This window comes from Bos taurus, chromosome 4 (assembly GCF_002263795.3).
Source record: "Bos taurus isolate L1 Dominette 01449 registration number 42190680 breed Hereford chromosome 4, ARS-UCD2.0, whole genome shotgun sequence".
NCBI classification, from domain to species: Eukaryota; Metazoa; Chordata; class Mammalia; order Artiodactyla; family Bovidae; genus Bos; species Bos taurus.
The window spans coordinates 108,006,893-108,023,790 of record NC_037331.1 but is presented as its reverse complement, the minus strand read 5'-3'; the positions used below and the strand labels follow the sequence as shown (position 1 = coordinate 108,023,790).

The 16,898-nt window shown below is 39.3% G+C and overlaps 1 protein-coding gene across 3 annotated transcripts in view; it reads left to right on the top strand.

The window, feature by feature from the left end:
- The window catches only part of TPK1 (thiamin pyrophosphokinase 1), a 382,700-nt gene that overhangs the window by 77,356 nt on the left and 288,446 nt on the right, over positions 1 to 16,898 (top strand). For all 3 annotated transcript variants that reach the window (XM_024990934.2, NM_001080370.1, XM_005205899.3), the window contains exon 3: positions 5,285 to 5,356. In XM_024990934.2, the coding sequence (XP_024846702.1) occupies positions 5,285 to 5,356 (72 nt within the window). The remainder of the gene's footprint in view (positions 1 to 5,284; positions 5,357 to 16,898) is intronic.

Here is a 16,898-nt window from a genome sequence, read left to right as displayed (position 1 = left end):
GATCTAATTGTAGTATGTGTCTCTGTTGAAATTTTCCTGAGTTATTTTTCTTGATTAGACTGGGGATATGGAATTTGGAGAAGAAGATAAAGAGATAGAATGCTGTTTTCATCATCCTGTTTATGACTGCTGATGCTGACCTTGATCACCTGACTGAAGTGGTGTTGGTCAGGTTTCTCCTCTGTAAAGATTTCCCCCTTTTTTCGTAGTGTACACTCTTTGGAAGGAAACTTCTCTGTGCAGCCCATACTATACAGAGCCTACAACTGTGCTTCCACTCTTTAGGATGGAGTATCTCCTTAAGAAAATAGTGATTTCTTTGGAATTCTTCTGCTTGGGATATATGTTTATTTCCTCCTATTTTATTAATTAACTTAGTCATTTTTGTTGTATCAGTATTGAGTCATGAATTTTTATCTTTATACTTGGGGTTGTTAGCCAAAACTATTTTATTGCTTAAGCTGTTCCAGTTTTGACCTTTGGGCTATTGGGAGCTCTTTGAATTTTCTCTTACACCCCTTCGGCATACTTCCATCAATGTGGCTGTCTTGTTTTTTGGGTTTTGGGGGGAGTGCTTCCTTACTCTCTGGCACTATCTGATGGTTCAGGCTTGTCTTATGAATTTCCTTTCTCCCAATCACAAAACTTAGAATCAGCCATTTCTTCTAAGAAGCAGGTGGTTCTTTGCTGTTTTCATTTTGTTTTGTTTTTAAATAATAAAAGTGAGAGAGCTACGTAAGAATGAAAGTGAGTTGGCATGCCCCTCCCACCTTTCTTACCTTCTGAACTTGTTCTTCAGCTAGTCCTTAGCCATCAGAGGACCTCTTTGCTTTTTTAGCTCAAGGCTGATGATTTCATCTCATTTTTGATTGTCCTTTTCATGTCATGAACTTGGACTTGTGTATGTTGCTTATGCCCTTAGCCACTCGGTCATGTCTGACTCTTTGCAAGCCCATGGAATGTAGCCCCCCAGACTCCTCTGTCCATGGGATTTCCCAGGCAAGAATACTGGAGTGGGTTGCCATTTCCTTCTCCAGGGATCTTCCCAAGCCATGGATTGAACCTGCATCTCCCGTATCTCCTGCATTGCAGGCGGATTCTTTACCCGCTGAGCCATGAACTTGGACATTTGTATTTAATTCAGAGTTTCCAGGCAACTTGGAGTACTTTGGCTTTGAGCCATCCAGGATCAGGGGTTTTCCATCGTCTATAATTGAAATCCCTTTGAGAAAGCAAATCAAGTATTTTGACTTATCCTGTATTTCTCTTTGAGAGAGAATGACTCATTCTCCTCAAAATGAGGGGAATGACTTAGTACATTTGATTTTAAAAGTTGTCGTTTTTACAGCATAAGGAAGACATTCTTCCTAGCCTTTCTCTTAAGTCTTTTTGTACCTCCTAGAGATAGCATCAGTGTGACAACTTGAGAAATATTGGGTTGGCCATTAAATGGTACAGAAAAACCTGAACGAACTTTCTGACCAACCCAGTACTTGATATAAGACTGTTAGTTTCTTTACTGCTATGGTCCTAACTATTTTTCTAAATTCCTACACATTTGGAATCAGGAGTTAAGGGCACGTGGTTCAGTGTCTGAGGCTGACGTGGACTTCTCTCTGCATTGAGATTCTCTCATAGCCTATTTAGAAATAGTGGGTGGTACTGGGTACTACATTGTCTGCAGCCTAGTAGGGACTAGTAACCATAAGGGTTTTGAGGGTAAAATAAATGCCAAACTGACTTCATTTAGTTTTAATTGCAGAGGAGTCTAGATTAGAAGAGTAAAGAATATCAGATCCTAGTACCTAAGGATCTTTATGCATAGAACCAGATTAACATAGCTGTTATGTATATAAATAGTTGGGAGGAGTTAATTTTTGGATAACATCATTAGCAAACTGTACTATACATTTTCAAATGTCTCCGTTCTTTTCGAAAATGCTTTCACAGATAACGCCTTAATGAAAGTATGGGTTTTAGAGGAGCAGTAAGGTGGATAATAATGCTTTTCCCCTTCATCAGATTGTTCTTTGAGCCACAAAAATACTGAGTTCACATATCAAAGAATCAGTGACAGAAAGCAATTTGCTCCTTCACTTACACATACATGCAATATTGTTGAATGCCTCCTTTAGCAGTGCAGACCTTGCCAAAGATTAAAGGACCATTGGTTTATCCTAGCTATTAGCTCCTTGCCATTAACGTCGTATCAAGCACTTACAGGCTATCAGTCTCTTATCCCTGTTGAATAAGTGAACGAGTTGAAGTCTTCGTTCCTGTGTTTTGATGCTTGCCTGCTCTTTGTCTTTTCCAGTTTCTCTCTTGATCATCTTTACCTTAACCCAGTGAAGACCATGATCACCCCATTAATTAAAATTCAGTTTCTCTCTACAGAATAACAACCCCAAGGATTATTGACTTAAAGTAGGAGTTTAGTTTTTTTTCTCGTATAAAAGTCTGGAGTCAGGCATTGAAGTGCTGGCACAGAGGTTTCATGGAGTCTTCAGGGACCCAGGCTCCAGCCTGTTGTCATTGTTCTTTGCATCCCAGGTGGCTGCTAGACTGTTGTTCATTCATCAGTCTTGCTCCAGATGGCAGAATGGAAGAAAAACAGAAGAAAAAGCCCTCACCGCCCCACTTTAAGGAGACTCCCTAAAAGTAACATATCAGGCTCCTCTATACATTTTCTTGGCCAGAACTTAGTGCTATGACTACGTTTTGCTGGAGAGAATCTAAGAGATAGTTTTTCATCTGGACAGTAATATTTCCAGTAAAACAAAAAAAGCCAGAAAGTCAAAGCAAAAACCAAAACTGAAACCACAAAAGCCCCTCAGGATTCTGTTGTTGAATAAGAGGAGGAGGAATGTTGTGCGGTAATCACTGGTTTTTGCCACTATCTTCACTCTGATGCAGCCCAAAGATGCCTCCTGGCTTCGCCTCACCTCTGGACAAGTGATTTTGCCAGTTCTCCAACCAGCCATCATCACCATCTTGTTTACACCGACTCCTGTTTCAACATCCCAGAATGGGTGGGAAAAGTCCTGAATTTGAGACAGATCTGATGTCCTGTGTCTGCTAGTTGACCCCAACTGAATTCCTATTTTTAAACCTGTGGATATTCAGCTCCTGTAGTCCATTTCTTGCAGCAGTTATTTTCGATGTCCATTCAACTTGCATATTTTGACTTTGTTCTTGTTTACTTTCTTATGAGGAAATCAGTCATCCTCTGCCTCTATCTCACTTTCCTGTATTGCTGTGATAGATCATCCTTTGCTTCAGTCTCAATACCTGTTTTTATCAATAGTATGTAAGCCTTTGGGCCGGGGGTGGGGGGGTGGAGGGGGGTGGAGGGTATGTTAATTCCCAAAGGAAACTGCTTTGTGCTCTATAAATACCTGTTGAATGAATGAATGAATCCTTTCCCTCTCTCTCTTACTTCCCTCTTCCTAATTAGAATACAGTATATTCTCTATTTATAATACTTTCTCTGGACTTTGCTGCCTTTTTTCCCCCCATTTCTCACAGTTCACTTTTTTATTTAAGAAGAGGCATCTCACAGTTTTCTCACTCCTTGTTCTCTTTACTGTCCTCTGAATTTTCAGACTTTGCTTTGACATTTTCGCCCCCTTGTTAGCCTTTCCTCATTGTCTAGTCTCTTTGATGCTGCATTATTGATGCCACATTCTTGGAAATACTCTTGGTTCTTTTACCTTTGTAGCTGTTTCTTCTGTATTTCCTTTGTTGACGTCCTTCTGCTTTATAACACTGAGCAAAATGTGACGATTTATGTTTGCGATTTGTTCTTTTCTCTCTCTGCCCTTTCTTTGCAGTATCTCAGCTGCATGTCTGCACTTTGACCTTCGTCTGTCATTTCTGTATGGCTGATCCTCCAGTATACATAAATTGCTTTTACTACTCATTTCTGCATCACTCTTAAATACTTCCTGGATGCCAGGACTGAAATTTCTGTCATCATAAAGAGCATGTGTAAAATTTGGAATGGTAGGATACATGTCTCAGGTGCCCATCACTAGGATGTTGCCTCCTAAACTTTCCATGGTAACAGTCCTACCGGCAAAGGATAGCAGCTTCCTGTGCATTGTCTTTTCTGTCTGGAATGCCCTTTTCTTTGTTTTGGCCGGCTGTCTTTTTAAGCTCAAGTTCAGAGATCTGCATATCACCAAGCTTTCTAGGATGACACCAGACCTTACTGACTTTCTAGGCTTTGAACTTCTGCCACATTCATTTATCTGTTGCCTGGCACTCCTCCTATCCTTGTGTGGTACTGTATGTGGAATAAATCGTCTTTATTATAAATGTCTTATCTTGCAGATACCCTGTAATCTTATTCCTCTTCATACTCCTAGTGCTCGATATATAATCGGCACTTAATAACATTTGCTGTGGATGATGGCATCCCCTTTTCATTTCCTTATCTTGTTCCATTTCTAGCACTGAGATTGCTTAAAAAAACAATTAATTTTTCTTATCACCAAACAAACATTTCTTTTCCATAAATGAAATGAAGTGCTCGGACTGAGCTGAATGACAGATTTTCAGCCAGCCTTATTGTGTTCTGCTATGCACTTTTTACAGTACATTATAAAAAGCTTGAAGTGATTGTTGGAGAAGTAACTTTTCTCCATCTTTCTTGGTCTTTTGAGTGTCATCTAAAAAGTGGGAATAAAAGAGTCATGAAAAGAGCTAGTAGGATCTTGTGGAAATAAAGTTTTCCATGGGTGAGTTCAAGTGGGGCTGAGGGAGAGGTTGAGAGGGAAAGAGAGACTGTGACTAAATGAGGATGAAAATGCATGTAAAAGGCCACACCCGTTAGACCCAAGCAGCTTGGCAGCATCCAGGAGATACCAGACCAGCCAGGTTGAAGGCTACTTGTAGCAAAGTGTTGTGTATTTCATAAGGATAGGAATTCACGTCAGGGGCATGTTTGCTGTGCGCCCCTACAAAAAGAAGCATTTGTTGTTGTTCAGTCGCTAAGTTGTGTTCAACTCTTTACAGCTTCATGGGCTGCAGTTGTTTTTATGATGAACCATATTTTAATAATAAATTCCTCAGCAATATAGTGATGTGACGGACGCATGGAATAAAGTAGATCCAGTTTACCTACGGTGTCTTTTAAAATCCAGGTATAAGAAATCAGCTGTGATTAAAATTTAGCTCTGTATAGACTTAAAACTCAAACTAATAAGAGTACAATTCCAGACTCAAATTAGGGAACACAAGACTTAACTTCACTTGTTTACTTGATTTTGCTTTTTTCCCATAGGGAGTTTGAAATACTGCCTTGTGATTCTGAACCAGCCTTTGGACAAATGTTTTCGTCATCTTTGGCACAAAGGTAACCTTAATTAGCATTTATATTTCTTTGCTTTCTTACTTTCCTTTGGACTAATGTGACGGTTAAGTATCCCAGAAACCAGGTGGACTACTAAAAAGTGGAATTTATAATATGCTGGTTTAAATATTGAGTTATCAGAAGATGTTATTACTGTTTCTTTGCTTATCTGTTCTGTTTATACACGTGGTTTCCAAGCAGTGGACCTCTAAGGACAGAATTATAATATAGCACCACTCTGCTGCTGCTGCTAAGTTGCTTCAGGCATGTCCAACTCTGTGTAACCCCATAGACGGCAGCCCACCAGGCTCCCACATCCCTGGGATTCTCCAGGCAAGAACACTGGAGTGGGTTGCCATTTCCTTCTCCAATGCATGAAAGTGAAAAGTGAAAGTGAAGTCACTCTGTCGTGCCCGACTCTTAGTGACTCTACTGTATATTATAACTATTATGTGGATGTTTATCCTAAGTACTTACAAGTGTTTGTTCAAGTGTAAATGTTTTTGGCTCCGGTGACAGCAAAAAACCTCCACAAGCCTCACTCATTCCAGCATTCAGTAATTAGATTTCTTCAGGATGACTGGAAGATAAAAGAAGAAGACAGTTACCAGTATATTAGAATTTCTAGGGGTGCAGAAAAATATAGTTAAAAATGGAATATTTTTACTGAATTAAACTTCTATGAAGTTTCATGTAAGAAATAGGCTTTATTGACTCTTTTACATTATTCTTGATTTTTATAGAATTAACTCAAGAAAGTAGTATTAAATAGCATTTGCCATTTTGAACCTCTGTTCTTTAATGAAGTCTTGGTTTTTTTTTCCCTAAGGGATACTTTTGCTATGTTTTCACTGTAAGTTTTAGATCAAATTAGATAAATAGAAATCTTGATTCATGATATATTGTAGCATATTGTTGATTTTCTTTTACCAGCCCAGACTAGTGTTCTCGTTGTTGAGGTTGTGTGTCTTTGAATGCAAATCTGTTAGGTTAATTAGTTCACATCTGGACAAAGGTAGTTGTGATACTAGAGGGAATAAATTATTATGTAGATAATTTTGTAGAAAGAATTTTTCATGTTCAGTATGCTCAGGATGAAAACTCCTGGTATTACAAATTTAGCCAACTTTAAATTAGCTAACTTAAAATTTCACATTGTAGTTTTACTAACATTGCCCTAAAAGTAAACAGTTACTCAACTATTATCTTTCATAGCACTTACTGCTTACTAACCTGTAATTAGGTAGTTATTTGGGTATCTTAAAGCCAAAAGGTCTTTTTTGTCACTTTATCTCTGTTGTCTAGTGCTGTGTGTGGCACATAATTGCTTAGTAATTACAGTGATTGAAAGACAGAATCTAATATAGTTGATATTGCTCATAAAGACCAAAGCAGACTGACTAGGTACATCTTTTTTTACCTGAACTTATTGTATCATGTTTTATAATATTTTTAGGAGCACATGTAAAACTGTGTTTTACAGCAAATTGATAAAATATTCATTGATAGGAGCTGTTAGAAACATTGGATAATGAAAACCACATACTCAGCCTCATATTTTGGGGGTGGTTAATGGTCCTGTTTTGCTCATAGTGTGATATGATGTAGATTTTTGAGCTGACTGAAGTTCTTCATTTCATTAGGTTTTCTGCAGTGAGTTTCATTTGAAAATGTCTCAGGCCTGACGTTCACCAGATAATCAGTTCAGTTCAGTCGCTCAGTCGTGTCCAACTCTTTGCGACCCCATGAACTGCAACACACCAGGCCTCCCTGTCCATCACCAACTCCTGGAGCCTACCCAAACTCATGTCCATTGAGTGGGTGATGCCATCAAACCATCTCATCCTCTGTCATCCCCTTCTCCTCCTGCCCTCAATTTTTCCCAGCATCAGGGTCTTTTCCAATGAGTCAGCTCTTTGTATCAGGTGGCCAAAGTATTGGAGTTTCAGCTTCAACTTCAGTCCTTCCAATGAACACCCAGGACTGATCTCCTTTAGGATAGACTGGTTGGACCTCCTTGCAGTCCAGTGGACTCTCAAGAGTTTTCTCTAGCACCACAGTTCAAAAGCATCAATTCTTTGGTGCTCAGCTTTCTTTATAGTCCAACTCTCACATCCATACATGACTACTGGAAAAACGATAGCCTTGACTAGATGGACCTTTGTTGGCAAACCAATGTGTCTGCTTTTGAATATGCTACCTAAGTTGGTCATAACTTTCCTTCTAAGGAGTAAGCGTCTTTTAATTTCATGGCTGCAATAACCATCTGCAGTGATTTTGGAGCCCCAAAATGTAAAGTCAGCCACTGCTTTTAGTGTTTTCCCATCTATTTGCCATGAAGTGATGGGACCAGATGCTATGATCTTAGTTTTCTGAATGTTGAGCTTTAACCAACTTTTTCACTCTCCTGTTTTACTTTCATTAAGAGGCTCTTTAGTTCTTCTTCACTTTCTGCCATAAGGGTGGTATCATCTGCATATCTGAGGTTATTGATATTTCTCCCAGCAATCTTGATTCCAGCTTGTGCTTCTTCCAGCCCAGGGTTTCTCATGATGTACTCTGCATATAGGTTAAATAAACAGGGTGACAATATACAGCCTTGACGTACTCCTTTTCCTATTTGGAACCAGTCTGTTGTTCATGTCCAGTTCTAACTGTTGCTTCCTGACCTGCATATAGGTTTCTCAAGAGGCAGGTCAGGTGGTCTGGTATTCCCATCTTTTGAAGAATTTCCCACAGTTTATTGTGATCTACACAGTCAAAGGCTTTGGCATAGACAATAAAGCAGAAATAGATGTTTTTCTGGAACTCTCTTGCTTTTTCCATGATCCAGCAGATGTTGGCAATTTGATCTCTGGTTCCTCTGCCTTTTCTAAAACCAGCTTGAACATCTGGAATTTCATGGTTCACATATTGCTGAAGCCTGTCTTGGAGAATTTTAAGCATTACTTTACTAGCATGTGAGATGAGTGCAATTGTGTGGTAGTTTGAGCATTCTTTGGCATTTCCTTTCTTCGGGATTGGAATGAAAACCGACCTTTTCCAGTCCTGTGGCCACTGCTGAGTTTTCCAAATTTGCTGACGTATTGAGTGCAGCACTTTCACAGCATCATCTTTTAAGATTTGAAATAACTCAACTAGAATTTTATCACCTCCACTAGCTTTGTTCATAGTGATGCTTTCTAAGGCCCACTTGACTAATCATTTGATTTGCATTAAAAAATGAACATTTGGTCAGTACACATATATAAAGGGAATTAAAGGTATCTAAAGTGTACTGTGTACTGAAATGGTTAGATAATTCTCATTTCCGAAATAACTTTTCTTTAGGTTATTGAAATGCTAAATTCTTTCATGTATGCCTTTAGGATAATTCATCATTTTGGAGCCATGAACCATTATAAAAAGCAACTCTCTTAACAAAGACTAAGAAATAGGTTTTTTGTGACTCTCATAACAGAGGCTGTGAGCTTGTGTTTGTGTTGCTGTTCTTCTAAGAAATGGCAATGAAATAGAGAAACTCTGAGCTTGAGCTGATTTTCACAAGAGTGTCCCATAGAAAAACAGCATCAGTGGTTTGGGGGAAGAAACAGAATTGTGTCTTAAGATTTCATTTCAGCAAGTAAGTCATGGCTGGAGGCTGCCCTGCTGTTTCTCTTAAGCTAATTTATGCCTGCAGCATTTTCTGTAACTTCTGTGGATGTGAAGATTTGGCAAGAGCAGAAATTAAGTGGTGAGAGCTGACCACAAAACCAAAACACACGAAAATTTGAAGGCTACTGCATAGCATAAGTCTCTTATATAAAAGTCTATATTTTACCTTTAATGTATATGTGAAAGGCTTCTGTTGAGTAGGTATTTCTTGAGATTCCTTTCAAAGGAAAGACTACTTTGAAGATGTTAGTTCACATGTTATAAAATCTAGTTTAAATGACTTAAAGAAGGGCTTCAAGGGAGATTAAAATTATAAAAGTTTTTGAGTGTGTTTTCTCTCTACTACATCATGAAGTTTTAAGGACTTTTTGGTCACACTTCTTAGAATATATCCCTACTTGTCTAACATTATGTACTCCAGTTTTAATCTGGGGACATAAAATAAATATTTGATAGGTAGGTAGATAAATAAAACGAGAATCTAGTTAGTATCTCACTAAGTGTTCTGTGGCAATCAGAGATTATTGGCCTTTGTGACTATCGCTCTTAGATTTCTTAACCTCCCTCCCTCCCTCCCTTGCTCTCTCTCTCTTTTTTTTTTTTTCCCCGTGAGCCAGGCTTTCTCTTCCAGTAAATGTCTTTTTCACCCTGAAATATATGGTAAGTGAAAGAAACAGAGATGTCTGTGTTTGAATGGCTCTGGTTATTTCTTGTTGTGGGTCAGTGTTTTTCATCTCGGGGTCACCAAGCTTACTGGGTCCTCACAGATAGTAGGAGAGGTCTCTTGAGTTATGTGAAATTGAAATACAAAAAAAAGAAATAAGAAACCCACAGACATTCATTTACGTGGAATACGGTTGCATAGATTGATCATGTATTAGGTTTCTAGGAGTTTGACATCCTGAATACATCCTCATTTTTAACGTGAGTTCCTGGCCTCAACCTGCCTCTTGCATTTGATCCGCAGAACAGTGGTGACCATATTAATCAGATTATGAATCGATGATCAGGTTATGTCAATGCCATTATGTTTAATCTTTGGCCTTAGAGCTTTTTCCTCTAATAAGGAATTACTTTCCTTTACTGGGTGTCTGTTTCTCTCATTCCTCTGGAAACCAACGTTAAGATCACATGAGGATATGGGCAACATACTCTGTTCATTTTGGATGAGGCTTAAGTTATAAGATATTTTGACAGATCCAGTGGGTTTTTCAGGTTAAAGGGAGGCAAATGTGACATTTCATGAACTGAAAAACAAGCAAGGTCTTTGGTTTTGTAGTATCATTTTTTCCCCTTCTGTTCTGTTTGTAATGGACCTATTGAGGCCCTTCTGTGCCAGGCATGGGGCTCAAAGCTGGGGGTGGGACTTGGGGCTCTGGGTTTTGGTTGGAATGGAGAGCTGGTGGGCAGGAAAGGTGCAGGTGGGACTCTGGGCTCTGGGCTTTGGTTGGAATGGAGAGCTGGTGGGCGGGAAAGGTGCGGGTGGGACTCTGGGCTCTCAGTTGTGGTTGGAACTTCCCTGGCGGGGCGGGAAGATGGGGTTGTGGAGGCCTAAGGTTGCAGCCTGTTCTTGATGACAGCATCTTCATCAAGAGCCACAAGGCCTCAGAAGGAGCGTGCTGTATCCCTGCTTCTCAACAGCTGTGAACCTGTTGTAGCATTTGATTAATTGCATCTGCTTGGCTCATGTCTGTATGCTTGTCTTTCTTTAAAGAAAAACACTTTAGCTGAATAAATACTTTTTAACAGAATCATGACTTGCTCCACTAATTCTACTGATTTTGTGCTAGTGATCAGTGTCAGGCTGAAGTTTGAAGTGCCTGATCCGCTATAAAGCGCCTTGTTGTCTTGGCCCTTTCTTTTGTAAATTGTGCACCCCAGGACTCTTTTCTCCTGATGACTTGAAATGAAGCTCAGCCACAGTTAACAGATTTACAGCATGTGAAGTTTTCTTTTTCCTCTCTTTTTCTACCACTATCTCTCTATTCCGTGGGACTTTTCTTCTTTCACTTCTGGTGTCCATTTTGTTCATTTTCATTAAGAGAAATTGGATACTTGTAATTTTTATATGTAGATATTGGCTGGTAGCTTTAAAATACTTGGTATATTAAAGAAATAGCTATTTCATTCCTATTGTATTTATTTGTATACATTATGTCTATTAGAAGGATTTCAAAGGAAACGTTTTTGATAATCATCTTGAAAGTTCAGAATCACCTTAGGGTTATTCCTAAAGCTGACTCTGAAAGGGCTAGTCATAGTCCATCTTTTTGGGTTTCTTTTTTTGAGTGTGTTTCTAATATAATTTTTCCTCTGTCCTCATCTTCTGCTGTGACCCCATCCTATGTATTTAATGACTGATATAATTGAACTGCCTTTTTTTGTTGTTGTTGCTTGAAATAGATTTTTATTATACTTATTCATCTTTCAACCTTTGACTCATCTTTAAAGGTCTAACTCAAATGCCACCTCCTGTGTATAAAAGCTTCCATACTTAGTGTGCCCAGGTAGAGATTTTCTCCTTAGTATTTGTCTTTTGCTTCTTACTTAGAAGTATCACCTGATCCCTCCTTGAGGCTCAGCTTCTTAAAGAAGGATACAGAATGCTTAGCAGAGGTGTTTTCCTCCTGGTTCTGGTGAGACTAGCCTTGGAGCAGCCATTGTAGGTCATCCTAGTAATTGCTGAAGGTCAGGGTCTGTCTTTGGTACTTTCTGGATGCTGGAAATCTTTTTGCCCTGCTGTGAACCAGTTAGCGGGCAGCAGGTGCATGCACGCACACACACTCTTCCCTGCGGCCAAGATTCCTCGCGTTTCTCAGCCTAGGTTGGGTCCCTTTTCTACTTCTGCTGAACTGGAGCTCTGTTGACCAATTTCTTTTTTCCTCTGCTCTAGGACTCCCAAATGCTTACTTTGTATTTCCTGGTGTAACCAATCAGAACTGCTGTTTTCATTAATCTCACCTCTTTTCCTCATAGCTCACGTGCAAAGAATATATTCCTTTTTTCCTCTTTCATTTTATGTCTTTGACAGTTGAAGTGGTAACAAATGTGTCATTGGAATATATCCTCTTTGTCCATTAAGGTATTATGGTAAGGTATATCTTTTATTATAGAGAAGAGTATAAAATTATGCAATTAAGCAACACCCTTATCTTCTGACTTTAATTTCTAAAGAGATTTACTGTATATTTTTATTGCAGTGCTTGTAATGCTCCTTTCTTAATTTCTTCGTGAGAATGGTAGATTAACCTTATTTTTGAGAAAATACATGCCTCAGTTTTACCCTAGATTTTCATCTTTAATTATAGAATTATATATGTGCTTTTTAAAGATTTAAAACATCACTTTTTATAATGAGACAGTGACAGTCCCCATTAGCTATTTAATATTTCCTTCAGTATTTGTTTTATACTTGCATTTTTTCTTTTTCATTATTGCCCATGAAATGATTTTTATGTGTATTTTAACCATCAGTTAAGGTTGTAGATGGAATGCTGTGACTAAATAGGAAAATGCCCCTAAAATAGAGGTTGCCAGGCCATGTGACTCTGTACCCTCTATGGCAGCTAGTGCAGAGGTTTTGACTGCCCGTTTTACTGTGTTTTTTTACGCCATGTAGATCTGTGTCGTAACTGGTATGTTGGTGTTTAATATAACTAGAAAATGGCTTCAAGTTAGTATGGCTACTTATATTTTAGTAAATATAAATATATATATATATTTTATATAAACATACATTTTTTAAACTCATTCATTCATTTACTTACATTTGCTCCATGTTAGTTTACAGGGACACACACACACTTACACACAGACTTTTCTGCTGATGTTAAGTCCAATGAACTAAGCCTGATGTGGGATTAGTTACAAGACTCTAAGCGTGTTGTTAACAGTCATCCTTGCTAGGGAAGCTCAGCAGGACCTTTGTGGTACTGTGTCCTCACTGAAACGGTGTAAAAGTAAAACACAAACAAAAAACTCCAAAGGATTCTAGAATTCTATCTCTGCACTAGGCAGACAGTGAATGCTGCAGAAACCTAGTTAAAAATAAAGCATCACCTTTGGGTCAGCTATCCCAAAGTGAATTCAGCGTTTTGCATTTCTTAAAGTTGATGGTGTCCAACTCTTTAGAAGGTATCCTGTCATTTTCCCCGTCAGAGTGCTCAGGTCTTAGGTGGCCTTCCCTGAAATGCAGACGTCATGTTCACAGCACTTCCCAGAAATTTGTTACAGAGACGTCAAGTTTTCTCCATTCACTTGTAATACAGAGCTTATTCAGTTAGTTTGAAGGTCTTCTAAAAGAGTAGTCTTCAGAGAAGCAGTCGGAGAAACATGGTGTGAATCACTTCCTTTTCCCCACATTGTGAATTGTTACCTTACCCGTAAGAATCTGGAAACATATATTTTTACCCTGTCCTGCTTTAAAGTTTGATCTCTAAATACTGTGATGTGTTAGATAAATATTAATGTTACTATGTGTGTTAATTTTTTGTCCCGCTTTGCTTAGTGGCTTCTCCCTTGTAATAGTTTCTTCGAAGGCAAGCTGTGTCTGAAAGTTTATTTTCAGAGAGGGTGCATGCATGCTCAGTTATGTCTGACTCTTTTGAAAACCCATGGACTGTAGCCCACCAGAGTCTTGTGTCCATGGGATTTTCTAGGCAAGAATTACTGAAGGGGGTAGCCATTCCCTTCTCCAGGGCATCTTCCTGACCCAGGGATCAAACCTGCATCTCTTGCATCTCCTGCATTGGCAGGCGGATTCCTTACCACTGCACCTGGGAAGATCATGCTATTTAATTGAGTATAAGTCAGTTAAGGCAGGAAGAGAAGAGGATGACAGAGGATGGGATGGTTGGATGGCATCACTGACTCAATGGACATGAGTTTGAGTAAACTCTGGGAGTTGGTGATGGAAAGGGAGGCCTGGAATGCTGCAGTCCATGGGCTCCCAAAGAGTCGGACACGACTGAGCAACTGAACTGAAAGTCAGTTAAAGAACATTACCACTGGCTAATATTTGTGTACAATTACAGAGTAAAACTAAGATGAACTTTTTTGGAGTCCTGGTCTTTGGGGGAAGCTGAGCCTCTGAGTATTTGCTTTCCCAGTAATAGTTGCTCAGAGTCTCGGAAAGAAGCTGCCATTGGGAAACAGAAAAGCTAGTAAGAGAGGATGACCTCTCTCCTGCTTCACTCAGAAGTTTGGTTGCGAGGAAATCTGATCTGTATCCTTCTGTATCTGAATTTACTGGCAGTGTTCGGAACAAACTGAATGGGGCATCATAGGGGAAATCGTAGGGCAAAACACTTGTCTAAGCTAGTAGGGGAGTAGCTTATTTGTTGTTGTTCAGTTGCTAAGTCATGTCCGACCCTTTGGGACCCCATGGACTACAGCATTCCAGGCTTCCCTGTCCTTCATTTTCTCCCAGAGTTTGCTCAAATTCATCTCCATTGAGTTGGTGATGATATCTACCATCTCATTCTCTGCCGTCCTCTTCTCCTTTTGCCTTCAACCTTTCCGAGCACTAGGGTCTTCTCTAATGAGTTGCTTCTTTGCATCAGGTGGCCAAAGTATTGGACTTTCAGTATCAGTCCTTTGAGTGAATATTCAGGGTTGATTTCCTTTAGGATTGACTGGTTTCATCTCCTTGCTGTCCAAGGCATCTCAGGGGTCTTCTCCAGCACCTCATTTCAAAAGCATCAGTTCTTCAGCGCTCAGTGGAAGAAATAGTCTATAATTTTGAATGTATTCAATAGAACTGAACAGTGTGCAGTGTTAGATACGTATAATAGCAGGATCTCTGTGGAAGTGAAATAGTGATACCCTTTAATAAGACATCCTTGCCATCTCAATCATTATCATAAATTTGGTTTTTAAGGGATTTGCTGGTTATGACTACCTGGATAGGTAGAATATCATGTGCGTTTTTGTCATTTAATTGCATCCAAGCAAAGATCCAGCTGATACCTTAGCTGGGAAAATGCTAGGCTTTAGGGTATCTGAATTTTCATTCAGATGATCCAGGAAGCATCTGTTCTACTGATGAGCAGATTAGTCATTAGACTTAAGAATCCTATAACGGTGAGGCTTAGCACAGTTTATTGAACTACCAAATTGACACTATTTGTGTCATTTTCTGTTCTTAGTGGTTCACAGAACTTATGCTTTGAGCACATTTAAGTGAACATTGAGCCAAAGATCTGATGAGCAATTTGCATACTTGGTTCTGGTCCATTAAGCAAAACAGTTATGTACAAGCTGTAGTCCCTGTAAATAAGGCTGGCAGGAAAGATCTGTCCCACTCATACAGAAACATTTGAGGACTACAAAAAAGTCATTTAAATAGATGCCATTTCAATATATTAGTGATACAGAACAAAATGTGTGTAGTCTGATTTGAGGCTGGAAATATAATTTATGACTCTCATCCCAAGGTGATGGCCCATCACTGTTGAATTAGATCTTTCATTATTTTGAGTGTTACAAATGTCAGGTATTAAGGACCTCAGTGTTATTTTCTTAGGATCCACTCTCGGATCATCGTGTTGCGTGATGTTTTGTTTCAGTAACTCCATTATCATAGGCCACTGAAGAAACTGATCCCAAAACCTGAAGTACTTCATAGTTGTGAAGCATTTGTAATTCTCCTGCTACATGTCCTGATTTCATGGTACTTTGTATGAGCTGTTGTGTATGTGCACGCATGCTCATTTGCTCAATTCGTGTCGGACTCTTTGCGACCCCATGGACTATAGCCCAACAAGTTCCTCTGCCCATGGAGTTTTCCAGTCAAGAGTGCTGGAGTAGGTTACTATTTCCTCCAGGTTATCTTCCCCACTGAGATACCGAACTTGTATCTCTTGTGTTTCCTGCATTGGCAGGTGGATTCTGTACCCTGCACCACCTGGGAAGCCCATGAGCTGTGGTCCTTGTTATTTAAAACAGAGAAGTAGTTTCAAAATACCAAGTTTTCACAGTATAGCATTTTCTAATATGTTTACTGAGAGTAAAAAAATCCAGTATTTCCTTTTTTAATTCATACCTTTTCCCATTGTTGGTGTCAAAAAATAATAAAGGCTGATGATGATTATTTCCTCCTCAGTAGGTCATAAATGTGCTTCCCTGATAGCTCAGTTGGTAAAGAATCTGCCTGCGATACAGGAGACCCTGGTTTGATTGCTGAGTTGGGAAGATCTGCTGGAGAAGGGATAGGCTACCCACTCCAGTATTGTTGGGCTTCCTTTGTAGCTCAGCTGGTAAAGAATCTGCTGATAATGTGGGAAACCTGGGTTCGATTCCTGGGTTGGGAAGATCCCCTGGATGAAGGGAAAGGCTACTCACTCCATTATTCTGGCCTGGAGAATTCCGTGGACTGTATAGTCCATTGGGTCACAAAGAGTCCAACATGACTGTGCGATTTTCACTTTCAAATCATAAATGTATGACTGTAAGAATTAGCATTATAAAATATTTTATTTAAAATCCTTACACCCTTTAGTTGGAATTTATCTATCCTATACATATGTTGCTGTTGTTCAGTTGCTAAGTCACGTCCGACTCTTTGCGACCCCATGGACTGCAGCGTGCCAGGCTTCCCTGTCCCTCACTATCTCCTGGAGTTAGCCCAAGTTCATGTTCATTGAATCAGTGATGCTATCCAACCATCTCATCCTCTGTCACCCTTTTCCTAAATATATATATATGTTGTAAATGTGTGAAGCATATTCCAAAGTAATAGAAGTTAATGGAAAATAATAGACGTTTCCAGAATATTTTTGAAATTCTACTCCTGCCCTTAAGATAAAATTGGTGTGTAATTTTGTTACAGAGATCAAAGTGTCAAAAAAATGGCCCCTCCCCTCCTGTGTTACATCATTACCTTTAATAACAG